The sequence below is a fragment of the Macrotis lagotis genome, chromosome 5, assembly GCF_037893015.1.
Source record: "Macrotis lagotis isolate mMagLag1 chromosome 5, bilby.v1.9.chrom.fasta, whole genome shotgun sequence".
NCBI lineage: Eukaryota > Metazoa > Chordata > Mammalia > Peramelemorphia > Peramelidae > Macrotis > Macrotis lagotis.
In genome coordinates, this window is record NC_133662.1 from 261,146,123 (window position 1) to 261,172,391 (window position 26,269).

Here is a 26,269-nt window from a genome sequence, read left to right on the forward strand (position 1 = left end):
CAAAGGAGTGGAGGGGATGTCTTTCTGTCTTTTCTCTGGGGTCATGTTTGGTCTTTGTAAATCTGTACTGCTTGCTTTTTAGAAATTACACAATAAATTCTATTCATTACTTTCAAAACTGTCTGGCGTGTCTGTACTTTCTTCTGACTTTTTGGGGGGGTGTTTTTACAAGGCAGTGGGGTTAAATGACTTGCCCAAGGTCACACAGCTAGGTCATCATGAAGTGTCTGCGTCTGAATTTGTACTCAGGTCCTCCTGACTCCAGGGCTAGTACTCTATCCACTGTGCTACCTAGCTGCCCCTTTCTGACTCTTTTTAAAAAATATTACAATGATTTTTTTTTGTATTACTATTGTGATTCCCTGCCGCTCCCCCATTAAAAACCTAAAGGAAGAGGAAGAAACCCCAAAATGTTATGAAAAAGAAGCCCAGTCCCACAAGACTTAGCCACAAAGTGGCCCTATCCACATGGATCTATTTTTTTTAACCTGAGACTATCAGCTCTCTCTGAGGAGGTGGAGACACAATATCACAACCATTTTCTGACAAAGGTAGAGCGCAATCATCGTTAACCTTACTTTTCCAGGTAGCATGAGCAGACTGCCCTTTGGGCCCGGCGGCATCTCTGCTCCAAATGACCACTAGAAACCTGGAGGGGGAGGAGCTGTGCCTGAGGAGCCCATTGGGCTGATGATGAAAAGCTTCCTAATTTGCTGCAGAATCAGGACAGTTGTGTGAGCAAAGTAGATATAGATGGGGCATTAAGGTGGCAGAGTGGCTAAGTCAGGTTCAGATTCAAATCCAACCTCAGGCTCTTCCTAGCTGTGTGACCCTGGGCAAGTCACATCACTCGGCTGGCCTCAGTTTCCTCATCTGGAAAATGAGTTGGAGGAGCAAATGGCAACAAACTCTCTAGTATGTCTGCCAAGAAACACGTGAACGTGCTCAGTCAGAGACGCTGAACAAGAAGAAAGGGCAACAAAGGGCCCCCCTTCAGCCTCCTCTTTGGGGGGGACTTGGGGAAGCATCTGGGGCTTTTAAGGGTGCTTGAAGCTGCTCGCAAGAGGTGGATGGCTGCAGCGGGAATGCCTGCCGGCTGGTTAGTGTGCTCTCTGTCTGCATCTGCCTGTCTGTCTGTCTCTGTCTCTGTCTCTCTGATGTATATATCTCTGTGTCTGTCTCTCTCTCCGTATATGTCCGTATATATATATATATATATATGTCTCTCTCTGTCTCTGTCTGTCTGTCTCTCTCTGTATATGTATATATATGTCTCTGTGTCTGTCTGTCTCTGTGTCTCTCTGTATATGTATATATATCTGTCTCTCTGTCTGTCTCTGTCTCTGTGTCTCTCTGTATATGTATATATATCTGTCTCTGTCTGTCTCTGTCTCTCTGTATATGTATATATATCTGTCTCTGTCTGTCTCTGTCTCTCTCTCTGTATATGTATCTGTCTCTGTCTCTGTCTGTCTGTCTGTGTCTCTCTCTCTGTATATGTATATATCTGTCTCTGTCTGTCTCTGTCTCTCTCTCTGTATATGTATATATATCTGTCTGTCTCTGTCTGTCTCTGTCTGTCTCTGTCTCTCTCTCTGTATATGTATATATATCTGTCTCTCTCTGTCTGTCTCTGTCTGTCTCTGTCTCTCTCTCTGTATATGTATATATATCTGTCTCTCTCTGTCTGTCTCTGTCTGTCTCTGTCTCTCTCTGTATATGTATATATATCTGTCTCTCTCTGTCTGTCTCTGTCTGTCTCTGTCTCTCTCTCTCTGTATATGTATATATATCTGTCTCTCTCTGTCTGTCTCTGTCTCTCTCTCTGTATATGTATATATATCTGTCTCTCTCTGTCTGTCTCTGTCTCTCTCTGTATATGTATATATATCTGTCTCTCTCTGTCTCTGTCTGTCTCTGTCTCTCTCTCTCTGTATATGTATATCTGTCTCTCTCTGTCTGTCTCTGTCTCTCTCTGTATATGTATATATATCTGTCTCTCTCTGTCTCTGTCTGTCTCTGTCTCTCTCTCTGTATATGTATATATATCTGTCTCTCTCTGTCTGTCTCTGTCTGTCTCTGTCTCTCTCTGTCTGTCTCTGTCTGTCTCTGTCTCTCTCTGTCTGTCTCTGTCTGTCTCTGTCTCTCTCTGTATATGTATATATATCTGTCTCTCTCTGTCTGTCTCTGTCTCTCTCTCTGTATATGTATATATATCTGTCTCTCTCTGTCTGTCTCTGTCTGTCTCTGTCTCTCTCTGTCTGTCTCTGTCTGTCTCTGTCTCTCTCTGTCTGTCTCTGTCTGTCTCTGTCTCTCTCTGTATATGTATATATATCTGTCTCTCTCTGTCTGTCTCTGTCTGTCTCTGTCTCTCTCTCTGTATATGTATATATATCTGTCTCTCTCTGTCTGTCTCTGTCTGTCTCTGTCTCTCTCTCTGTATATGTATATATATCTGTCTCTGTCTCTGTCTCTCTCTCTGTATATGTATATATATCTGTCTCTCTCTGTCTGTCTCTGTCTGTCTCTGTCTCTCTCTCTATATGTATATATATCTGTCTCTCTCTGTCTCTGTCTGTCTCTGTCTCTCTCTCTGTATATGTATATATATCTGTCTCTGTCTCTGTCTCTCTCTCTGTATATGTATATATATCTGTCTCTCTCTGTCTGTCTCTGTCTCTCTCTGTCTCTCTCTGTATATGTATATATATCTGTCTCTCTCTGTCTCTGTCTGTCTCTGTCTCTCTCTCTGTATATGTATATATATCTGTCTCTCTGTCTGTCTCTGTCTGTCTCTGTCTCTCTCTCTGTATATGTATATATATCTGTCTCTCTGTCTGTCTCTGTCTGTCTCTGTCTCTCTCTCTGTATATGTATATATATCTGTCTGTCTCTGTCTGTCTCTGTCTCTCTCTCTGTATATGTATATATATCTGTCTCTCTCTGTCTGTCTCTGTCTGTCTCTGTCTCTCTCTGTATATGTATATATATCTGTCTCTCTCTGTCTCTGTCTGTCTCTGTCTCTCTCTCTGTATATGTATATATATCTGTCTCTGTCTGTCTCTGTCTGTCTCTGTCTCTCTCTCTGTATATGTATATATATCTGTCTCTCTCTGTCTGTCTCTGTCTGTCTCTGTCTCTCTCTCTGTATATGTATATATATCTGTCTGTCTCTGTCTGTCTCTGTCTGTCTCTGTCTGTCTCTGTCTCTCTCTGTATATGTATATATATCTGTCTCTCTCTGTCTGTCTCTGTCTGTCTCTGTCTCTCTCTCTGTATATGTATATATATCTGTCTGTCTCTGTCTGTCTCTGTCTGTCTCTGTCTCTCTCTGTATATGTATATATATCTGTCTCTCTGTCTGTCTCTGTCTGTCTCTGTCTCTCTCTCTGTATATGTATATATATCTGTCTGTCTCTGTCTGTCTCTGTCTGTCTCTGTCTCTCTCTGTATATGTATATATATCTGTCTCTCTGTCTGTCTCTGTCTGTCTCTGTCTCTCTCTCTGTATATGTATATATATCTGTCTGTCTCTGTCTGTCTCTGTCTGTCTCTGTCTCTCTCTGTATATGTATATATATCTGTCTCTCTGTCTGTCTCTGTCTGTCTCTGTCTCTCTCTCTGTATATGTATATATATCTGTCTGTCTCTGTCTGTCTCTGTCTGTCTCTGTCTCTCTCTCCGTATATGTATATATATCTGTCTCTCTCTGTCTGTCTCTGTCTGTCTCTGTCTCTCTCTGTATATGTATATATATCTGTCTCTCTCTGTCTCTGTCTGTCTCTGTCTCTCTCTCTGTATATGTATATATATCTGTCTCTGTCTGTCTCTGTCTGTCTCTGTCTCTTTCTCTGTATATGTATATATATCTGTCTCTCTCTGTCTGTCTCTGTCTGTCTCTGTCTCTCTCTCTGTATATGTATATATATCTGTCTCTCTCTGTCTGTCTCTGTCTGTCTCTGTCTCTCTCTCTGTATATGTATATATATCTGTCTCTCTCTGTCTGTCTCTGTCTGTCTCTGTCTCTCTCTCTGTATATGTATATATATCTGTCTCTCTCTGTCTGTCTCTGTCTGTCTCTGTCTCTCTCTGTATATGTATATATATCTGTCTCTCTCTGTCTGTCTCTGTCTCTCTCTCTGTATATGTATATATATCTGTCTCTCTCTGTCTGTCTCTGTCTGTCTCTGTCTCTCTCTCTGTATATGTATATATATCTGTCTCTCTCTGTCTGTCTCTGTCTGTCTCTGTCTCTCTCTCTGTATATGTATATATATCTGTCTCTCTCTGTCTGTCTCTGTCTGTCTCTGTCTCTCTCTCTGTATATGTATATATATCTGTCTCTGTCTCTGTCTCTCTCTCTGTATATGTATATACATCTGTCTCTCTCTGTCTGTCTCTGTCTGTCTCTGTCTCTCTGTATATGTATATATATCTGTCTCTGTCTCTGTCTCTCTCTCTGTATATGTATATATATCTGTCTCTCTCTGTCTGTCTCTGTCTGTCTCTGTCTGTCTCTGTCTCTCTCTGTATATGTATATATATCTGTCTCTCTCTGTCTCTGTCTGTCTCTGTCTCTCTCTCTGTATATGTATATATATCTGTCTCTCTGTCTGTCTCTGTCTGTCTCTGTCTCTCTCTCTGTATATGTATATATATCTGTCTCTCTCTGTCTGTCTCTGTCTGTCTCTGTCTCTCTCTCTGTATATGTATATATATCTGTCTCTGTCTCTGTCTCTCTCTCTGTATATGTATATATATCTGTCTCTCTCTGTCTCTGTCTGTCTCTGTCTCTCTCTCTGTATATGTATATATATCTGTCTCTCTGTCTGTCTCTGTCTGTCTCTGTCTCTCTCTCTGTATATGTATATATATCTGTCTGTCTCTGTCTGTCTCTGTCTGTCTCTGTCTCTCTCTCTGTATATGTATATATATCTGTCTCTGTCTCTGTCTCTGTATATGTATATATATCTGTCTCTCTCTGTCTGTCTCTGTCTGTCTCTGTCTCTCTCTGTATATGTATATATATCTGTCTCTCTCTGTCTCTGTCTGTCTCTGTCTCTCTCTCTGTATATGTATATATATCTGTCTCTGTCTCTGTCTCTCTCTCTGTATATGTATATATATCTGTCTCTCTCTGTCTGTCTCTGTCTGTCTCTGTCTCTCTCTGTATATGTATATATATCTGTCTCTCTCTGTCTCTGTCTGTCTCTGTCTCTCTCTCTGTATATGTATATATATCTGTCTGTCTCTGTCTGTCTCTGTCTGTCTCTGTCTCTCTCTCTGTATATGTATATATATCTGTCTGTCTCTGTCTGTCTCTGTCTGTCTCTGTCTCTCTCTCTGTATATGTATATATATCTGTCTCTGTCTCTGTCTCTCTCTCTGTATATGTATATATATCTGTCTCTCTCTGTCTGTCTCTGTCTGTCTCTGTCTCTCTCTCTGTATATGTATATATATCTGTCTCTGTCTCTGTCTCTCTCTCTGTATATGTATATATATCTGTCTCTCTCTGTCTGTCTCTGTCTGTCTCTGTCTCTCTCTGTATATGTATATATATCTGTCTCTCTCTGTCTCTGTCTGTCTCTGTCTCTCTCTCTGTATATGTATATATATCTGTCTCTGTCTCTGTCTCTCTCTCTGTATATGTATATATATCTGTCTCTCTCTGTCTGTCTCTGTCTGTCTCTGTCTCTCTCTGTATATGTATATATATCTGTCTCTCTCTGTCTCTGTCTGTCTCTGTCTCTCTCTCTGTATATGTATATATATCTGTCTCTCTGTCTGTCTCTGTCTGTCTCTGTCTCTCTCTCTGTATATGTATATATATCTGTCTCTCTCTGTCTGTCTCTGTCTGTCTCTGTCTCTCTCTCTGTATATGTATATATATCTGTCTCTGTCTCTGTCTGTCTCTGTCTCTCTCTCTGTATATGTATATATATCTGTCTCTGTCTCTGTCTGTCTCTCTCTCTGTATATGTATATATATCTGTCTCTGTCTCTGTCTGTCTCTGTCTGTCTCTGTCTCTCTCTCTGTATATGTATATATATCTGTCTGTCTCTGTCTGTCTCTGTCTCTCTCTCTGTATATGTATATATATCTGTCTCTGTCTCTGTCTGTCTCTGTCTCTCTCTCTGTATATGTATATATATCTGTCTCTGTCTCTGTCTGTCTCTGTCTCTCTCTCTGTATATGTATATATATCTGTCTCTGTCTCTGTCTGTCTCTGTCTCTCTCTCTGTATATGTATATATATCTGTCTCTGTCTCTGTCTGTCTCTGTCTGTCTCTGTCTCTCTCTCTGTATATGTATATATATCTGTCTGTCTCTGTCTGTCTCTGTCTCTCTCTCTGTATATGTATATATATCTGTCTCTGTCTCTGTCTGTCTCTGTCTCTCTCTCTGTATATGTATATATATCTGTCTCTGTCTCTGTCTGTCTCTGTCTCTCTCTCTGTATATGTATATATATCTGTCTCTGTCTCTGTCTGTCTCTGTCTCTCTCTCTGTATATGTATATATATCTGTCTCTGTCTCTGTCTGTCTCTGTCTCTCTCTCTGTATATGTATATATATCTGTCTCTGTCTCTCTCTGTCTGTCTCTGTCTCTCTCTGTATATGTATATATATCTGTCTCTGTCTCTGTCTGTCTCTGTCTCTCTCTCTGTATATGTATATATATCTGTCTCTGTCTCTGTCTGTCTCTGTCTCTCTCTCTGTATATGTATATATATCTGTCTCTGTCTCTGTCTGTCTCTGTCTCTCTCTCTGTATATGTATATATATCTGTCTCTGTCTCTGTCTGTCTCTGTCTGTCTCTGTCTCTCTCTCTGTATATGTATATATATCTGTCTGTCTCTGTCTGTCTCTGTCTCTCTCTCTGTATATGTATATATATCTGTCTCTGTCTCTGTCTGTCTCTGTCTCTCTCTCTGTATATGTATATATATCTGTCTCTGTCTCTGTCTGTCTCTGTCTCTCTCTCTGTATATGTATATATATCTGTCTCTGTCTCTGTCTGTCTCTGTCTCTCTCTGTATATGTATATATATCTGTCTCTCTCTGTCTGTCTCTGTCTGTCTCTGTCTCTCTCTCTGTATATGTATATATATCTGTCTGTCTCTGTCTGTCTCTGTCTCTCTCTCTGTATATGTATATATATCTGTCTCTGTCTCTGTCTGCCTCTGTCTCTCTCTCTGTATATGTATATATATCTGTCTCTGTCTCTGTCTGTCTCTGTCTCTCTCTCTGTATATGTATATATATCTGTCTCTGTCTCTGTCTGTCTCTGTCTCTCTCTCTGTATATGTATATATATCTGTCTCTGTCTCTGTCTGTCTCTGTCTGTCTCTGTCTCTCTCTCTGTATATGTATATATATCTGTCTGTCTCTGTCTGTCTCTGTCTCTCTCTCTGTATATGTATATATATCTGTCTCTGTCTCTGTCTGTCTCTGTCTCTCTCTCTGTATATGTATATATATCTGTCTCTGTCTGTCTCTGTCTCTCTCTCTGTATATGTATATATATATCTGTCTCTGTCTCTGTCTGTCTCTGTCTCTCTCTCTGTATATGTATATATATCTGTCTCTGTCTCTCTCTGTCTGTCTCTGTCTCTCTCTGTATATGTATATATATCTGTCTCTGTCTCTGTCTGTCTCTGTCTCTCTCTCTGTATATGTATATATATCTGTCTCTGTCTCTGTCTGTCTCTGTCTCTCTCTCTGTATATGTATATATATCTGTCTCTGTCTCTGTCTGTCTCTGTCTCTCTCTCTGTATATGTATATATATCTGTCTCTGTCTCTGTCTGTCTCTGTCTGTCTCTGTCTCTCTCTCTGTATATGTATATATATCTGTCTCTCTCTGTATATGTATATATATCTGTCTCTGTCTCTGTCTGTCTCTGTCTCTCTCTCTGTATATGTATATATATCTGTCTCTGTCTCTGTCTGTCTCTGTCTCTCTCTCTGTATATGTATATATATCTGTCTCTGTCTCTGTCTGTCTCTGTCTCTCTCTGTATATGTATATATATCTGTCTCTCTCTGTCTGTCTCTGTCTGTCTCTGTCTCTCTCTCTGTATATGTATATATATCTGTCTGTCTCTGTCTGTCTCTGTCTCTCTCTCTGTATATGTATATATATCTGTCTCTGTCTCTGTCTGTCTCTGTCTCTCTCTCTGTATATATATCTGTCTCTGTCTCTGTCTGTCTCTGTCTCTCTCTCTGTATATGTATATATATCTGTCTGTCTCTGTCTGTCTCTGTCTCTCTCTCTGTATATGTATATATATCTGTCTCTGTCTCTGTCTGTCTCTGTCTGTCTCTGTCTCTCTCTCTGTATATGTATATATATCTGTCTGTCTCTGTCTGTCTCTGTCTCTCTCTCTGTATATGTATATATATCTGTCTCTGTCTCTGTCTGTCTCTGTCTCTCTCTCTGTATATGTATATATATCTGTCTCTGTCTCTGTCTGTCTCTGTCTCTCTCTCTGTATATGTATATATATCTGTCTCTGTCTCTGTCTGTCTCTGTCTGTCTCTGTCTCTCTCTCTGTATATGTATATATATCTGTCTCTGTCTCTGTCTGTCTCTGTCTCTCTCTCTGTATATGTATATATATCTGTCTCTGTCTCTGTCTGTCTCTGTCTGTCTCTGTCTCTCTCTCTGTATATGTATATATATCTGTCTGTCTCTGTCTGTCTCTGTCTCTCTCTCTGTATATGTATATATATCTGTCTCTGTCTCTGTCTGTCTCTGTCTCTCTCTCTGTATATGTATATATATCTGTCTCTGTCTCTGTCTCTCTCTCTGTATATGTATATATATCTGTCTCTCTCTGTCTGTCTCTGTCTCTCTCTGTCTCTCTCTGTATATGTATATATATCTGTCTCTGTCTCTGTCTGTCTCTGTCTCTCTCTCTGTATATGTATATATATCTGTCTCTGTCTCTGTCTGTCTCTGTCTGTCTCTGTCTCTCTCTCTGTATATGTATATATATCTGTCTGTCTCTGTCTGTCTCTGTCTCTCTCTCTGTATATGTATATATATCTGTCTGTCTCTGTCTGTCTCTGTCTCTCTCTCTGTATATGTATATATATCTGTCTCTGTCTCTGTCTGTCTCTGTCTCTCTCTCTGTATATGTATATATATCTGTCTCTCTCTGTCTGTCTCTGTCTCTCTCTGTCTCTCTCTGTATATGTATATATATCTGTCTCTGTCTCTGTCTGTCTCTGTCTCTCTCTCTGTATATGTATATATATCTGTCTCTGTCTCTCTCTGTCTGTCTCTGTCTCTCTCTGTATATGTATATATATCTGTCTCTCTCTGTCTGTCTCTGTCTGTCTCTGTCTCTCTCTCTGTCTCTCTGTATATGTATATATATCTGTCTCTCTCTGTCTCTCTCTGTCTCTTTCTGTCCGTCTCCACAGTCTCAGTGGGGAAGGGGGCTTTCCCGGTGACGTCACACGGAGACCTGCCCAGCCCCTGGGACCACGCCCTGTGGGCCCCTCCCGCCCTCCACGTGTCCCTTCTCTCGGCGGCCCCGCCCCCGGCCCGGCCCCGCCCCGCGGCTCCCGCGCTCTCATTGGGCCTTCTCTGAGGCTGACCGCCGCCGGGAGGCGGGGGGGGGGGGGGTCTCCCGGCGCAGCCCCGCCCCTCGGGGGCCTGTAGAGGTGGGGGGTCGGCAGCGGCCTCCTCCTCCCCCCCCCCCCCCCGGGCCCCGCTCCGGGGCGGCCCCTCGGGGACCAGCAGGGGGAGCTGGCGCCCCGGACTCCCGGCGGCGGCGTCTGCGGCTGCGCGGGGCCCGGCCCGTCACGTGACGACGAGCGGGCGGTCCCATTGGCCGCGGGGCGACGGGGGCGGTTGCCGTGGAGACGGAGTGACGGGCGGCGGCTGTTCCGGGCCCCGCGGGGCGCGGACCTCCGGCTCCCCCTCCCCCTCCTTTCCCCTTCTCCCCCGTGGGCGCCCCCAGACCCCGCTTCTGTGGCTCCGGAGCGGGGCCCGGCGAGGCGGGATGCCGCCCCCCGCCGGCCTCTTCCTGGACCCCGCCTTCCCGGCCGGCGACGCCGCGCTCTTCTGCACCTTCTCCACGCCCCTGGCCCGCTTCCGGGAGGACATCGCCTGGCTGCGGCCGCAGGTGCCCTGCCCCACAGCCGGCCGCGCGTGGGCCCGCCCGGCGCCCGCGGGGAGCGCCTGCCCCGGCCGGCCCCTGCGCGTCCGAGCCCGCGTGGCCCCGGGACGGGGCTGCCCGGCCCCATCCTGGCCTTGCAGGACGGGCAAGCGTCGGCCCATGGGAGGCCGGAGCGGCCCAAGGGCCCCGGGGTGCCACATCCTGCACCCAGGCCTGAGATGAAGCCTGGGGCGAGCACAAGCTTCTGTGGCCGCCTCTAAGTGGGGGGTCGGTGTGGGGTCCTTGGGAGGCGACGGCCGAGCCCTCTCCCGAGGTGCTGGGACTCAGAAAGCCTCCCCGAAATTGTTGTCAGAGTAGAAGACGGCGGGGACAGTCTCAGTTACTGCAAACCTGGTACCTCCCCCAAGTTCAAGTTCAGAAGCGGGAGCCCAGGGCCTGGGGTGCACCCTGGAAAGGGGGAGGGGCACAGTTGTGCCGGGTCAGTCATGTCAGTTGTGTCTTCATGACCCCTTTTGGAATTTTCTTGGTTTTGTTTTTGTGTTTTTATTTTAGGTTTTTGCAAGGCAAAATGAGGTTAAGTGGCTCGCCGAGGCCACACAGCTAGGTAATCATTAAGTGTCTGACGTCAGATTTGAACTCAGGCACTCCTGACTCCAGGGCCGGTGCTCTATCCACTGTGCCACCTAGCTGCCCCTGGAGTTTTCTTGGCAGAGATACTTGGAGGGGTTTTCCATTTCCTTCTCCAGCTCATTTTACAGATGGGGAAACCAAGGCCAACAGGGTGGAGTGACTTGCTCAGGGTGTCTGACGCCAGATTTGAACTCAGGAAAGGGAATCTTTCAGCCTCCAGGCCTGACGCTCTATCTCCTGCACCATTATTGCCTATTTACAGAGCACAGGGAAGGTCTAGCCTTGTGTCCTGTACGGTGATGCTGAGGGTTGAGTGCCATTCCTTCCTCCTTTCTTTGGTTACCTCATAAAGGTGAAGGACCCTGATCAAACAATGCAGTCATTGCTGATCTGTTTCCATTGGCACCGTCCTCCGCACACATCACCAGCAGGGATTAATTGCCCAGAACTCTGGCATCTTCTATGTTATGTTCCATGACCTCATTTCTCAGCCATTGGATTCAGACCTTACCTTTCCATTTATTTGGGTCCCTTCCGCACTTCAGGTCATTTATTCTTCCTCACTTTGGGTTGGGTTTGGTGTTTTGTACAGGTCTCCTCTAACTCTGACTATTGCTCTGCACACAGTTGTTCTGTCTCTATAGCCAGATTATGAGTGTTGGGGGGTCAGAAATCAATATTTCTTTTCGTATGCCGACCGGTCCGGGGGATGCTTGGGAGAATTTGATCTGTAACCACGCTGGCTAATTGTCTCACTGGGAACAATTTTTCTTGATTTTAGGAAATTTGTTCCACTCCTCGACTGTTCCCAGATAACCCGCAGGAAGGCCAGATAAAGCAAGGGATTCTGGGAGACTGCTGGTTCCTCTGTGCCTGTGCAGCCCTCCAGAAGAGCAAACATCTCCTGGATCAGGTACGGGACCCCTCCCATTCCTGTCCTACCCGAGGCCTGAAAGCACAGGCTCCTGCCCTTCCTCCATCCTCCGCCGCACCCAGGAAGCCCTTGAGAAAGCTAGTGAGGGAGTGTGGCAGGAAGCTGGGGGAGAGGCCATTGAAGTTTTTGCTGTTTCAGGTGCCTCTGCTGTAGCTGCTCAGGATGGTTAGTTGGAAGTGTGAGGACCTGCCAAGTGGTATCAGTCAGGGTGAGTTTAAAAGCAGAGGTACAGACTGCCAGTTTTCTTTTCACCAACTGAAGGGGCCATACCTTGCTCACTGACTTAATTGGATCCAGTTGGTTTCTGCACCATTCTGACATCTCCCAAGCCCTCGATGCCTTCAGGCATTTATAGACCATGAACTTGAAATAAGACTGTTTTATGTATTTGAAAAAATTCACATGGAAGAAACACTCCTGCCTGCTGCCATAGGTGTATCTCTTATATGTCCAGGGATTGTGGGTGGTGTGCAGAGGAGACTCTTGGGATCCCCTCCAGTGGAGATTGCCCATGGCCCAGCTGAGTCAACTCTGCAGGCACAGATAGGCATTTGAAGACTTCAGAGGCATCATATTTCTGTCTTTATACTTTATATTTTCAACAATATCCAGTGAGTTATCCTGTCCCTCCCCACTGCCCAGATATTGGGTCGTATCATTGCTCAAGTCACCTGAAAGGCTGGCCAGACATTGGCCAACATTCCTTAAGCAGAGAAGTCAGTAGAGCAAGGTAGTTAGAGTGTGACAGCTCAGAGAGACTTGCCCGCAGAGTCTGAAGGTATGTTTATAAGCCAGTGTAGGTTGTCTTTGATCTCAGTTTAGGTTAGGGGCTTATTGTTGACCATGGAAAGTGACAGGATGATTCTCAGCTGTTGGCTCACTTGATCTGACCCCAGAATCTTTGACTGAAAAGTCCTTTTCATTTTCATGGCATTCCCAGTGTCCTGGGCAGCTCTTTAAGACCCTAAGTTACAAACAGGTGGCCAATCTGCATCACAGGAGGGAGTTTTGCACTGAGACTTTCCACTCTGATGCAATCGCAGCTCCAAAGACTGTCCTAAATAGTGAGGAATGAATTCATCTCTCTCTCTTATCCATAAGAAAGTGTGTCTGATGTGAATGGTTGGTATGTGGCCAGGCTCTGGGAAAGAATCATGTTTATAGTCCCTATTTCCAAGACATTTCCCTGTTTTCTCTATTACGACTTCTCACTAATGCTCTCTCTCCCTTGTAGGTCATTCCACCAGGACAGCCCAGCTGGATGGATCTGGCCTATCGCGGGTGTTTTACTTGTCGGGTGTGGCAGTTTGGACAGTGGGTAGAGGTGACCGTGGATGACCGCCTGCCTTGCCTCGGTGGCCGACTCTGCTTTTCCCAGTGTCAGACAGAGGATGTGTTCTGGCTCCCTTTGCTGGAAAAGGTGTATGCTAAGTATGTGTGCCAGCCCCCAGGGCCCTGTGGGAAGGGATGAGGGAGAGGAGCCTGGAGCTTCCCTAGGCTGCCCCAAGGATTCTGGGGCTCAGAGCTGATATTTGGGTTAGGGAAGCAGAGAGAGATTGATCTCTGCATCTCTTAGCCCTTCTCTTTGGGGAATGGATTTCAGGGCCTAGCTCCCCAGAGAAAACATGAGTTGGCCTCTTTCCTTTTACTTTCTTCAAACCACATCAGCTCTCCTTGTGCTTCTCGTCCAGCAGTATTGGTCTGAAAGGGGAAGGTTTGTAGAAAGTGGCATCTGCGCTTGTTTCTTAGTATCGTGGATTCTTATTGGTTGAAATGACTTTGGACGCCCAGGCCCTACGTAGACACCTTGTCAAGCGGTGAAGATGCATTTGTCATATAATAATAATGATAATGATAATGATAATAATAATAACAAAAGATATATATAATATAAATATACATACACATATATAAAGTTATGTTAGCTCACATAAACATGGGAGTTTACAGGCCAGCTAAAACCAGATGAACCAACAGCCTTACATTTATTTTTGGCAGGGCTGATTGTGCCAGAAACAAGCATTTATACCTCGTTCCTTACATCAGATGGGTTTGCTCCCTGAGAAAGCAGGGCTTGATCTTTTTTTAGGGACAAAGAGGGGTTTATTTAAATATTATTGTGATTAGGGCAACTGAGTGGTACAGTGGATAGAGTACTGGCCTCAGAGTCAGGAGTTTGAATTCAGCCTCAGACACTTGCCATTTAATAGCTGTGTGACCTTGGGCAAATCATTTCACTCTGACTGCCTTGCAACCAGGGCCATCTCCAGGCATCTTGATCCATATCTGACTATTGGACCCAGATGGCTCTGGAGGAGAAAGTGAGTCTGCTGACTTGGCACAGTGCTCCCTCACTCAAATCCACTTCATGTGCTTGTCATGGCATCGCCTCCCTGATGTGATGGTCTTCTTCGAGAATGAAGGACAAACATCATAGCCATCATCACTGTGGTTAGCTTGAGCTAAGGGAGAGAGAGAATAGGGGTTAGCAGCAGTAGGAGCAGGTGCCTATACCATCAGGGTATAGGCAGCATTTAGAAGGTATGGGACTATGACAGTTTATTTGGGGGATCGGGTTCCCAAGAGTGTGCAGACTCCCCAAAGGCTTCATCTTGATAGAAACTGGACAGGAGGAAGTAGGTGGGTCTCCAAAGCATTAGTAAAGATGGATCTGAAGAGAAGCAGGAATTGGTGGTAGGATCGTGTTGAGTGTGAATAGAATATTGCCAGTGGCTGTGCTGAAAGCCATGAAGGAGTTCTGACTTCAAGCAGAGGTGAAGAGGAAACCCAAGAGTTGAGTAGCTGGAGTGGCTGTTGGGGGTTGTCACGGGGCCGAGATGCATGTGTTGTTGCCAATGCTGTCTTTTCCTAGGGTGTATGGCTCCTATGAACATCTGTGGGCAGGGCAGGTGGCGGATGCCTTGGTGGATCTAACGGGAGGGCTGGCAGAAAGGTGGAGCCTGAAGGACCCCGGAAGAAATGGGGACAAGCTAAGCAGTCCCAGAAGCTTGAAGCAGAGAACATTCCGGAGGCTGCTGGACCTCAAGGACCAGTGTGTGATAAGTTGCTCCGTGCTCAGCTCCAGGGAAGGTAAGGTCCCCAGGCCCAGGTGAGCTCCCCTGCCCTGACCCCTCTCTTCCTTCAGCAGCCCAGAAGGCTTTTGGAACACACATGGCTAGTGGCCTCAGCCTCCAGGCATGACTTTAGGATGAAGTGAGGCATCTCTCCCTAACAGCTTGCCTTCTTCCTCTGATCCTGAAGAATTTGTACTTGAAGGGTCTTGCCCCAGGTTTCCTCCTCTTCCCCAGGGTTTGGTCACTTTAGACATGGAATCAGTCCCAGAGAATCAGTTCAGAGAAAAAACTTGACCTTAGCACGTGGGGAATTTCTGATTATAAACTCTATCCAGGTCAGGTGAGCCTCGGTTCTCAACTGAGCTGGCCCAAGGCCATAGACTCCTTCCCAGAAAGCTGACTGTTCTTCTTCCTAACTTTGTCTACCTTGGTCTCCAGACTCTGTCCTGGAGAAGCAAGGTCTTTCTAACAGGCTGGCTTCCTCCCTCACCCCCACTTGCCTCTCCAGGAAACCCTTCATTGGCATGCCTCCTGGCTCTACAGGCTCTCAGCTCCTTAGCCCATTTCTCTGAATGGAGGCCTCCTTTTTGCTTAGGATTTTCCCTTCCACAGGTGCTCCTTCCCTCCCTATTTTCTCTCTCTTCTTTCTCCTGTCTTTGCCTCATATGAGACTGTTCACATTAGAGTCTTCCCAGGCACCAACAGGTTTATTTGTAAACTATCAAAATCTAAGTGTGACTCCTTAGTCTCGGTTTCTAATTTGAAGTCAATCTTTTAGACTTTCTGAGCCTGAAGAACCCTCCTCTTGTGCTGCCTTCACCCCCTCCCAGGAATTCCTTATTAACACAGCATGTCCAGGATGGCCAAGGTCTTGGGTTTTACCTTAGAAGTTCCCCTTTTTCTTTTACACATTTTAACACACTTGATAACTTGTGTATTTTGCAGTGACTAGAGCTCATCCTGCAGTCCACAGTGACTTTGGATGGGATTTTGACTTCACAATTCATCTAATGAAGGTGAAAGAAAGGGTAGAGAAATGTCTCCATGTCACTCCTCTGCTTTGTTCTTGGGGAAGGAGCTTTAGGGAAACGGCAGATGGCTAGGATCCACCAGGGCCGCTGGGTGGCACCACAATACACAGAGTGTCAGTTCGGAGTCAGAAGGACTCATCTTCCTGAGTTCAAATCTGACTGCAAACATTTGCTAGCTGGGTGACCCAGGACAAGTCACTTTACCCTGTTTGTCTCTATTTCCTCATCTGTAAAATGGGCTGGAGAAGGAAATGTCTAATCATTCCAGTATCTCTGCCAAGAAAATCCCAAATTGGATCATGGAGAGTCAGACAAGACTATTTGACTGAACAAGAAAACAACAGGGACCCATTCAGATTGCAACCCTGCCCTCCTTCCTCAAGGCCTTGCCAGACCAACCTTTGAGACTTGGATGAGAGGGAGGAAATATTCTCACTGAACAACAGGGACTTGCTTTTTTTTTTAACTCTTAAAGAAGTCTTACTGCAGATTTTTGTTTGGACATCCTTTGTTCAGTCCTTGTCAGGCCTTTGTGTGTCCCTCCCCAGTGTGAGCCACTGTAACAAAGCAGTTGGGTAAAGTTGGCAAACCCTGGACATGCCTACAGCCTGGCTGATCAGAGCTCCCAGGGTGGCCAAGGATGGCGCCCCTTCAGGCTGGGGCCCGGGTCACAGCTCTCCCTCATCACCCTGACTGCTGTTCTTCTTCATGCAGGTGCCAGTGAACTAGGGGAGTTTCATGCCTTCATAATCTCTGATGTACGGGAGCTCCGTAGCAGTTTGGGCAGGAAGGTGCTGCTGCTTCGGATTCTGAACCCGTGGGGTCGGCGGTGCTGGCGAGGGCCCTGGAGAGAGGAGTGAGTAGCCCGGGTAGGGCTCGGCACCCCCACTGCTCTGGCAGCCCCAGTGATCCTGCGCCCTGCCCAAACTAGAAGCGGCAGCCAGAGACTGTGGCCCTTGTGAGGAGATCTGGGGATGCCAGTCTGAGTGTTCCACTGTCTGGTCCATGTGGTCCTCATTACCAGAGCTCTGGCTAGTGAGTCCATCTTTATTGATCCCTTTATCATGTGCCACCTACAACAACCTTGTGAAGACATTAGTGCACAGTAAATGTGGCCCAACCACTCTGGAGTAACCCCTGGCTCCTGCTAGGTCTGGTCAGGAGGAGCAGCTCATAAATGTGACACCCATTTCTGTGGAGCCCTGTGGACTGGCAGGGTCTCCACCCTGGCAGAAGGGGGCTGCTGTGTTCCCATTTCACAGAGGAAGAAATGGAGGAAGAGAGAGGTGAAGGGATTGCCCAGGGTCACCTAGCTAGGAAGTCATTGAATATCCCCACCTTGGAAACCACCTTAGTCGTGGCATAGGGTAAAGTTGGGTGGTAGAGAGGAGCCCATGGAGACTACTGGAGAGGGACTAATTTAAGCTTAATTTAAGAGGGCGAGCTGCAGGCTGGGACCTGGACCCCAGAGTTTTCATCCAAATTCATCTCTAGGTGGGAGAGTCACAGAGTTAGAGCTGGACGTCATATGGTCCATCATTCGGATTTCAGAGATAGAGAGAAAGGCCTGATGTCTTCAGCTCATTGAGGGCAGCACTGTGATGCCGACAGCCCCTTCTCTTGGTCTTTGTGTCCTCCTTCCTGAAATGAAAGGTCGGACCAGGGGGTTCCAGAGGCTTTCTGAGAAACCTTCTAGCCCCTGCTTTGATCTTTGTTGGTTGGTTCTGGATCAGGGTCTCAACCCAAGGCATGGAACTGTGCCAAGCCATGGACTGAAACCCCTCACCCTCTCCAACCCCCTGACTTGCCCACCTGCCCCATGTCATGTTCTAGAGGGGCTCCGTCCTGGTAGATTCAGCATCTTCACCCCTTTGCCAGCAAGCAGAGCAGCAGAGGACCCCTCCAAGATGCTGCAAGGTAGAGAGTTGATGCATCCCAGGACAGTTTTCATGGTTTCATTCAAGAGAATGAGCTGGATAACCAAAGATGTGAAAGTCCCTAGACTCTGGGAGCTCTCGGGAACTGGAAGAGGATATAGGCTTTTCCTCTGCTGGTGGTGGGCATTGCCCCCACCCTTGGTAAATGGACTCTCTCCTGTGCTCAGACACGGAGGGACGTGGACTTGAAACTTGCTCATGGAGCTGGACCTGCTTTTTCCAGGGGCGAAGGATGGGATCAGTTGGACCCAGAAGATGCTTCACAACTCCTGTCTCAACTGCAGGAAGGGGAGTTTTGGGTTGAGGAAGAAGAGTTTATCAGGGAGTTTGATGAGATCACCATCAGCTATCCTATCACAGAGGAGGGCCACCTGCAGAGCCTCTATACTGGTAGGTGGGGAGTGCGGGGGGTGGTCATACCCAGGACCTCAAGAAGATGGCGCTAAGTCTTACTACTGCCCCTCCTGGGCCTCGAGATGAGAGCCAGGTCACCAGAGGGTTGGCCTTGTTGTATCACTCCAAGCAAACCCCTTGTCAGCTTCCTTTCTGTGCCTCCACTTCCCTCCTGGAACTAGACTCTCCCTTCTGGTTTGGTTTTTAGGGTTTAATAACAAGATTTTATTTATCTTTCCAACCACATGCAGCACTAGTTTCCCACAGTCATTTTTGTCAAGGTTTTGAGTTTCACATCCCCCCACCCTCCCAGTAGAACACCTGCCATGTAGAGCCACGCTCCATGTTGCTCAATCATATCATGTTGCCTTCTGTTCCTTGGGGACGGAGCCCTTCCTTGTTTGGGCCGTGAGTCCAGCTTCCATTTTAACCAAGCATTTGGGGCAGAGCAGCTCCGTTCTCTCTAAGCTGATGTGCTCTATGTGTTTTTGTCCTAGCAAAGGTCTTCCGTCACACTCAGAAGCTGCCCGGGGCCTGGGTCAAAGGGCAGTCTGCAGGAGGTTGCCGAAACAACAGCAGTTTCCCGAGCAATCCCAAATTCTGGCTGCGGGTCTTAGAACCGAGCGAGGTTTGCATTGCCCTCCTGCAGAGACCCCGGGTGTGCCAGGCCGACTGGGCGGGTAGGATCCTGGCCCCACCTCCAAGCCAGGGCAGCCGGCCGGCCCTGAGCCCGCAGAGCCTCCCAGGGAAGGAGTACCAGGCCGTGGGGCTCCACGTGTGGAAGGTAACAACCAGCAGGAGAGAAATGAGGGGACATGTGAGAGACCTGAGCCGAGGAAACTGCCGCAGCCTTCCTGAGCGGCGTCCAGCGGCCTCCACAGACGGATGGTGGGGTGGGGGAACACCTCTGCTAACCTGCCAAAGGTGCTCTGAACTGCCGGCTGTGTTTCTGGGTGGCTTTCCCTGAAAATTAAAATGTGTCCAACTTGCCCAGAGTAGGAGAAAAAAGTAATAGTAACTAGGAAAAGCCCTTCTGGGACAGGTTCCAAAACCTAATTGAAGTGAGGTCAGTCTGCTCTGTTGGGCAGAGGTCCCTGTCCCGTGCCTGCAGGGGCGCCCACAGGGTGTCTTACCAGGCAGGGCCCGCGCCACTCAGCTGCCTTCCGAGCTGCCCAACCCAGTGAGCACCCAAAGAGCAGCTTCTCCATCTGAGTCACCATTGATGGGGAGGAGAGGGACCACGTCCCTGGGTCTGGGGGTGTCTGGGGCAGGTGAGAGCGGTTGCCATTGGATCTCACTCCTTAGGTGACAGTCTTCCCCCTTTGGGTGAATCAGTTAGGTTTCTAGGCCCAGGCTTGGGTGGGAGAGTTTTACTTAGTGATATTTAGTGTTGAGGCAGGGTCAGGGAGGAGTCTCCTGTGGTCACCTGGAGCACGAATGGGGCAAAGATCCCTTTGGCCAGCCTGGTAGCTCCTCTCAGCAGAGCTGCCCATCAGAGTATGGGGAAGCCTTGGTGATGGTTTTGGAAGCTTAGGTCTTAGGAATGGGGGAGCTCAAGGAGGTGTTCAGGTGCTGAATGACTTCATTTCCTGCCACCTGAACCCAGAAATCCAGAAGGTGCATGCTTGGCCCAGGGACCCTAGATTGCCCACATCCCTGTGTGGCATCAGCTGTTGGAGCCACTTGGGGGGCTGGCAGGGAATCTGGTAAGGCATGTGTTCTGTTCCCCACTGTAGGAAGCCAGGATTTCACCAGATTTCTCTGGGATTTGTAGGTGACTTTTCTAAATCTGTAGAGTGGAGCTGGCATGGAGGGCTGCCTCTGGCTTGCCACAGTCCTTGGCCATTCCCACAATGGACCCTTTCCTAGAGCCAGGTTTCTTTCTTGAGCTCTAGGACTGATGGGCCAGGAAGCTGTGACTCTCCTATCCTTGGGGGGGGGGGGCTCTTGGGAGAAGGCCCTTGGCCCTGAGTCTTGTCTGTCCAGATAAAGTCCACTTTCCATTCCAGCCATGTTCCCATGGTGCCCCCTGGCTCCTGGTCAAACAGGCTTCCAGTGGAACTTGGCTCCTCTGAGAGTCTTCTAGGGGCATGGGGCAGGGTCTTCTCTGTGGCCTGAGCGCCCCCATGTGTTCAACTGAACAAATGACCTTGGTCCTTCCTGGCGGGGAAGCAAAGCAAGGCCCTCCATCGAGGAAAGGAGCCAAGGGGGGATGAACTGGTCTTTAATTCTGTCACACAGGTGGAGAAGAAGCGGGTCAATCTGCCGGGGGTCCTGTCTGCTCCTCCTGTGGCCAGCACTGCCTGCCACGCTTATGACCGGGAAGTCCACCTGCGCTGTACCCTCTCTCCCGGCTACTACCTGGTTGTCCCCAGCACCTTCCTGAAGGACGCTGCCGGACACTTCCTGCTGCGAGTGTTTTCCAGTGGTGGGATCTCCCTCAGGTGAGAGAGGTGGGGGGGCAGGACTCATGGCCAGCGCCCCTTGGGAGGTCAGCAGAGCAGCCGCTGTCCTGGGGGCCTTTCCAACAGGACCTCTCTCAAGGTGCTTCAGGCAGCTGAGGATGACCCCCTCTGCCCCGCTCCATTCTCACGCTTCTCTCCCTCTGTCCTCCTCTCTCCCTGGCCAGTGAAATCAAGCCAGCCTCTGGTAGCGCCTCCCCCTGGGAAGATTCATCCGCTGGGGAGTGGGAGACAGTGCAGCTGCAGGGGGGCTGGAGGAGCGGGCACACCGCGGGGGGCAGTCGGAACTTCCCATCATATCCCAGCAATCCCTGCTTCCCTCTCTCCGTACCCCCGGGAGCGGGCCCCCGCAGCATCCGCGTCACATTGCGCCAGCACTGCCGGGACAGTGAGTGCCACCCAATCGGCTTCCACATCTTCCAGGTAGGCTTTCTGTATCCATTAGGTTTTATTGATCCAGGTGCAGCCCACGGTCTCCAACCTGGGCGGCTCTGGCGGAAGAGGGAGCAGGAATGCTCCTCAGAGCCTGATGAGTTTTGCTGTCTGAGTGAAGGCCTGACTCCCTTAGTTGTGGGGAGGCAGACTTCTTGGAGGCCCCAGGACCCCAATGGCTCTGTCAGGGAGTCTGGGAGATGAATGCTCAGGGCAGATCACTCAGCAGATGATGCCCGCTTCTCTGGTTCCAGGCCTCCCAGGATCTGGGGGAGGCTAGGCTTGGTCTAGGAAACCCTCAAGAGGCTTGAGCCAAGCTGTGGGACCCCCTGGTGGGTCTCCTGGGCCAGGAGGGCATCCTTCCCTCCTTTCTCTCCCTCCCTGCCAGGCTCTGTCCTGGGCATCCTGCCCTAGCCAAGCAGCTCTTCCTGTTGATTGGTTGAGGCTCATGGGAGGTCACTGTTGTCTCTGGTGATTCTGGAGACTTTGAATCTTGGGACTGACCCTGCTTTTCTGGATGCGGTTTTGGGGACACAGGCCAGTGCTGGGATGAGCCCGTTGCGGCCATGGCTCTGCCACCACCTGACTGACCCTGGGCAAGGGCCTCAGTTTCTCAGAATGGGCAGGTCAATGACAACAGCTCACAGAGAGACAGGAGCCCAGGGAGAGGGGTCGATCTCACTAGGAACATTTCTAGCCCACCAACTGGACCCAGAGCTCCACCTCCCCTCAGATATCCCCATCTGGGGAGGCCCTTCCTCATCCTGCACTCCCCAAGCCCCCTCCCCCATTACCTCAGAATTCTTTCTGTAAACCTGCTGGGGATCTTCCCCCACAAGAGGAAGCTGCTAAGGAAGGACTCCTTGGCATTGTCCCCCAGGGCCCTAGACAAGCCAGACACTCCTTAAATCTCTGGGGCTTGCTAGTGAGCACCTCTGTGGGGGTACAGGGGGGCCTTGACAAGGACAAGACAGACAGTCCTTAACCAGGGACAGAACCCGTGGATCCCAGGAGCCCAAGGGGTTTCATCAACAGGGGCTTTCACCTCTGATGCTGCCGGGAGATGCCCTGCAGGCAAACAGAGAGAGACAGCCACAGATGAGGAAAGACCTGTCATGAGCCCATGTTCCCAGAGGCCCATCGGTCCTCCTGCCAGCCTCCCCCAGGCCCCCCCGACCATTGGGCAGGAGCAGATCCCTTTCTCTTGGTGGCTCCCAGGCTAATTGTGCACCCAGGAGGCGCCTCTGGGAGCCCATACCTGGCCCGTGGGTTGGAGGGGTTAGGGACCCAGGGAAGGGAACCTGATGAAGCCCAGACAGGAGAAAGGCGCCAGTATACCTCAGTTGACCTCACATCATGCCATGCTTCAGCCAGAAGTGGTTTACACAGTCACCTCCTGGGTGAGGCAGTGGTTGCTCAGCATCTGGGGGGAGTTTGACCAATGGGGGTGCCTCGTGTCTGTCCGTCCTTAGATGCCAGAGAGCGGCTGGCCTCAGGGGGCTTCCTCCCTGCTTCACCTGGAGCCCTTGCTCAGCTGCGTCCCTCACCGCTACTCTCAGGAAGTAAGCCACCTGTGTCGACTCCCTTCGGGCAACTACAAGATCGTGCCCTCCACCTACCTGCCCGATACAGAGGGAGACTTCACCATCACCATAGCGACCCAGATAGACAGGTACATGTGCCCCGGGGCAATCTGCTGCCTACCTCAGGGTGGGGCCCTGGCTTGGTTCTCTACAGCTCCCAAGGGAAAGGGACAGAAAGGCCCAAATGCAAAGGGCTCCAAGGGTGGGTTCAGTGAAAGGATCCTTGGTGCAGGCTGACCTTGGGGGATTAAAGAAGATCCCCCCAAAAGTGAGTGACAGGTAGATGAGGAGTGTGTCAGAGCAGGGTGGGAGGGTCCCCAGCAGGTTTGTGAGGCACAGCCCAAATGAATGCGATGTTGAAGTATCTCCCAACCAGCTTTCCCCCCCACTCTCTTTGTAGGAGGCCTATTCGGAGCCAGGAGACCTTGGGGCAGCTCCTGCAGGAGGTGGGTATGCTAACAAGGGAATTCTGAGAAGGGGTGGGACATAAAGCTGTTTAAGGGTGGCCTTGCCGCAGACTGTGCCTCACCCACAGATGACATGTTGTTTCTGGGCTAATGTAACCTTGCGGAGACGTGGACTTTAGAAGGAGCCGCAGGAAGCAGAAGTGTCTCCTGACCCTGGTTGCTGCCACCCAGGCATGTTCTGGAAAGGCAGAGGTGCTGGCTGCCACTTCCCTTGGCGAGGCGTCAAACTGCCAGTCATTAGACCCGTTAATTATCTGTGGGTCCCCCTGTAAGAGGTGCTGATCACTCCAAGGATTAGAATTCCCCAAGGGAAATCTGTTTCCTGAGGTCTTCCTTAGAGATTTCCAGAATCTCTATCTTCCTGCAAACTTCATGCTAGGGTGAGGGGAGGTCTTTGGCTCCTGCTTTCGCCCTGTTTCCCCCCCTTTGGGGTAGCATGAAGACAGTGGCAAAGCTGGAAAGGTCTGGGCAAGGAGGAGGTTCTGCAGATTCCAGGTGGCGACATTAGGATGTTCTTTTAAGTGGTTCACAATCAGAACAGGAGTGTAAGATGCAGCCTCAGCTTGGAGATCTGTTGAGTCCTTGACACCCTGACAGGTGGTGTTCTCTTTCCCTTGTAGGTCTCCTTCACGGCAGTGATGAAAAGGTAATGGGAAATGTCCCACGTGAGAGCATTCAGGTAGTGAACACTGAGGCCTCGGGAGGATGCCCAACATGCTCTCTGCCCTGGCCACTGACCGTCTCAAAATGCTGGGGGTCCTGGTCTTCTGGCAGTGTGCAGCCCAATCTCCTGCTTGGCCCTCACAGGAGAAGTGCCCCCCTTGCAGGGACTCCACAGCTGGAGCCACTAGCAGTATATATACCTCATTTCTTCACTCAGCTCCATGTTGCTGATTTAACAAGACTTTGTCTTTAGAGAAACCTCATTGTACTTGACTGTGACAAGGTGAAGAGGACTGTCACCTCTCAGGAAAAAAACCTCAGGCTTGTGGGAAGCCAGGAAAGCTCCTCCCCCTGCCCCCCAAAAGTGCCAGGGTTCAAGACTTGAAGTCACTGCCAGAGGGGGAAGTCATCAGGTGTTTGGGGAGAATTTGGGACTGAGAGTTTGATCTGTTTGTGGATGATTTGATTTCCTGCTACAAGGGACTTGGGAGAAGTCAGTTCTCAGATGAGAGCAAAACTCACAGGTGGCATAGTTTGCTTGCCCAGGGTCTCACCACCCCATCCCCAGCACTCTTTCCATTGCCCTCCCCCATAGCTGGGAATGAAAGCTTGGGCCAAGGAGGGCTCCAGAATCACAGCAGCTCAGACCAAGGGGCAGTGGGAAAGGACTGGCCAGAATCTGGGTGCTTTCAGCTGTGTTAGGAAGGAAAGAAAGTTCAGAGCTGGAAGGTGTAACCACTGCTGTCCAAGGGCTCCAAATGGTCTCTTGTCTTTGCCAAGAAGGACTGTTGGCTAGGGAAGAAACGAAAATGGTCAAAAGCTAGTGGAAACCCACGTTGGATAAGGAAATGAGCCTGGGACCTTGAGCCTCCCATGGCCCAGACAAACTGTCTTGGGATTCTGAAAGAAGTGGCCGGTGTAGGGACTTGCAAGGTAGGGAGCAGGGTAGAGCTTGGCATTTACTGTACAGGAGGCGCGAGCAGCAGTCACTCAGAATCTGAAGGCCTTGATCAGAGACAGATCTTGGGTTCAGCAAACGTGAGGCCCCCCAGTCTGTGCAGGACCCTCGGCTCAGCCTGGGGGATGAAAAGACAAGGAAACGGTCCCTGCCCTCCAGCCGCTGACTTCCCTGTGGAGCCAAAACACATCTAAGCACGTCCAAGAACTTGGAGGAGGACAATGAGGACATGAATGTGGGGAGGTGAAAAAGGGAGAGAACCCTGCGCCTCGAATGGAGCAATGGGTGGAAGTGGAGAGATTGACTTGGACTCAACGTGGGGGAAACTGCCTCATGATGGGAGCTGGCCAATAAAGCAGCGGGTGCCCTGCCATGGGGAGGGTTCCCTCTCCCTGGAGACCTTCCCTTGGACATGGCTTGTCAGAGGGTGTCGAGGAGAATCAGATCCTGTAGTCTCTTCAGAGGGAGACTGAAGGAACCCAATTCTCAAGTCTGTTCTGAAGGACTTATGCCTTTCAGTGGTGTGGGTCCTCACTCCACAGATGCAAATTGCAGCCCATCTTTAAATATTATCTCACATAGTAACTAGCCTGAGGCACAGAGAGGCTAAGGGTGAGCCCCTGTTCCCACAGGTCATAAGGGTCAGCATAACCCAGGTCTTCCAGACTCCCAAGTTCAACACTGGGTCCTTGACATTGCACTGCCTCTCCTGATGTTTGCAGTGTTCTAGAGCATCTCCTGGTAATCCAGAGAAATGCCCTAGCATCAGGAAGAAACGAATTATAAAGTGATTTCTTATTGGAAACATTTTAAAGATTTTAATTTTTATAATAAAAATGTTAAAGCATTTTAAAGTTTATTTGACATTGCTTTGACTGGGGTAGTTGGATGACTCACATATTTATTTTCGTGTGGTTTTCAAATTCTTGTTCAGCTGTGTCTAACCATTTGGGGTTTTCTTGGCAAAGCCATTGGAGTGGTTTGCCATTTCCTTCTCCGGCGCATTTGAGGAGAGGAAACTGAGGCAAATAAGGTTAAGGGGACTTGCCCAGGGTCACAAAGCTAGTGAGACTGCCATTGAACTCAGGAATCTTCTTGACTCCAGGCCTGGCATTCCACCTAGGTGCCAACATTTTGAATTTAATTGTAGCCAGAGGATGAAGAATCAGCCAACCGAAGTTCTTGGTTGCAGTCTAGGTGGGTCTCTATGGTCACTCGTACTTTCCACACAGAGCTGTTCTTGCGCTTATCTGCCTCTAAGGATTAATTCGATTCAAAGGATGCTTATTAAATGCCTACTGTGTGCCAGACTCTGAAATAGGACAAAAATGAAAGTCTTTTCCCTTACACCAAACCGGAGAAAACCAACATACACGATAGTTAATAGAATCTAATTTCAGCGACAAAGCGTTGAAGAGCCCTCTCCCACAGTACTTCAGCAAAACCCCAACAACTTAGGAGTGATGAAATCCAAAGAGAAACTATACTGGGTCCTCACAAAACAGTCTGGAGCCCTGGGCTCCAGCCGGAAAAACCTGACTGGGGGCTCAGAGCTTCAAGGCTTCCCAG

General features: G+C 48.9%; 1 protein-coding gene across 6 annotated transcripts; it reads left to right on the forward strand.

Moving 5' to 3' along the window:
- The first annotated feature begins 768 nt into the window (after positions 1-768).
- CAPN10 (calpain 10) lies at positions 769-26,266 on the forward strand. 6 transcript variants are annotated; one of them, XM_074189644.1, is made up of 14 exons: positions 10,121-10,142; positions 10,689-10,740; positions 11,548-11,679; positions 11,839-11,908; positions 12,935-13,131; positions 14,573-14,790; positions 16,520-16,661; positions 17,966-18,132; positions 18,633-18,919; positions 20,377-20,579; positions 20,765-21,020; positions 22,502-22,701; positions 23,013-23,058; positions 23,700-26,265. In XM_074189644.1, exons 5-14 carry the CDS (start codon positions 12,962-12,964, stop codon positions 23,727-23,729), a joined length of 1,719 nt encoding a protein of 572 aa, XP_074045745.1. In that variant the 5' UTR covers positions 10,121-10,142; positions 10,689-10,740; positions 11,548-11,679; positions 11,839-11,908; positions 12,935-12,961; the 3' UTR covers positions 23,730-26,265. The 6 variants fall into 6 exon arrangements, with proteins under 6 accessions (XP_074045746.1, XP_074045741.1, XP_074045745.1 ...); XM_074189645.1 differs by lacking the exons at positions 10,121-10,142; positions 10,689-10,740 and adding an exon at positions 769-1,099; XM_074189642.1 differs by lacking the exon at positions 10,121-10,142 and having other exon boundaries at positions 10,189-10,740.
- Positions 26,267-26,269: the final 3 nt, after the last annotated feature.

Bases quoted from the DNA above. Each gene is read 5' to 3' on its own strand.
- CAPN10 (XM_074189640.1), top strand. From the start codon at position 10,020: ATGCCGCCCCCCGCCGGCCTCTTCCTGGACCCCGCCTTCCCGGCCGGC. The intron at 14,791-16,519 runs GTAAGGTCCCCA...TTCTTCATGCAG, and splicing joins CGTGCTCAGCTCCAGGGAAG to GTGCCAGTGAACTAGGGGAG. The intron at 22,702-23,012 runs GTACATGTGCCC...CTCTCTTTGTAG, and splicing joins ATAGCGACCCAGATAGACAG to GAGGCCTATTCGGAGCCAGG.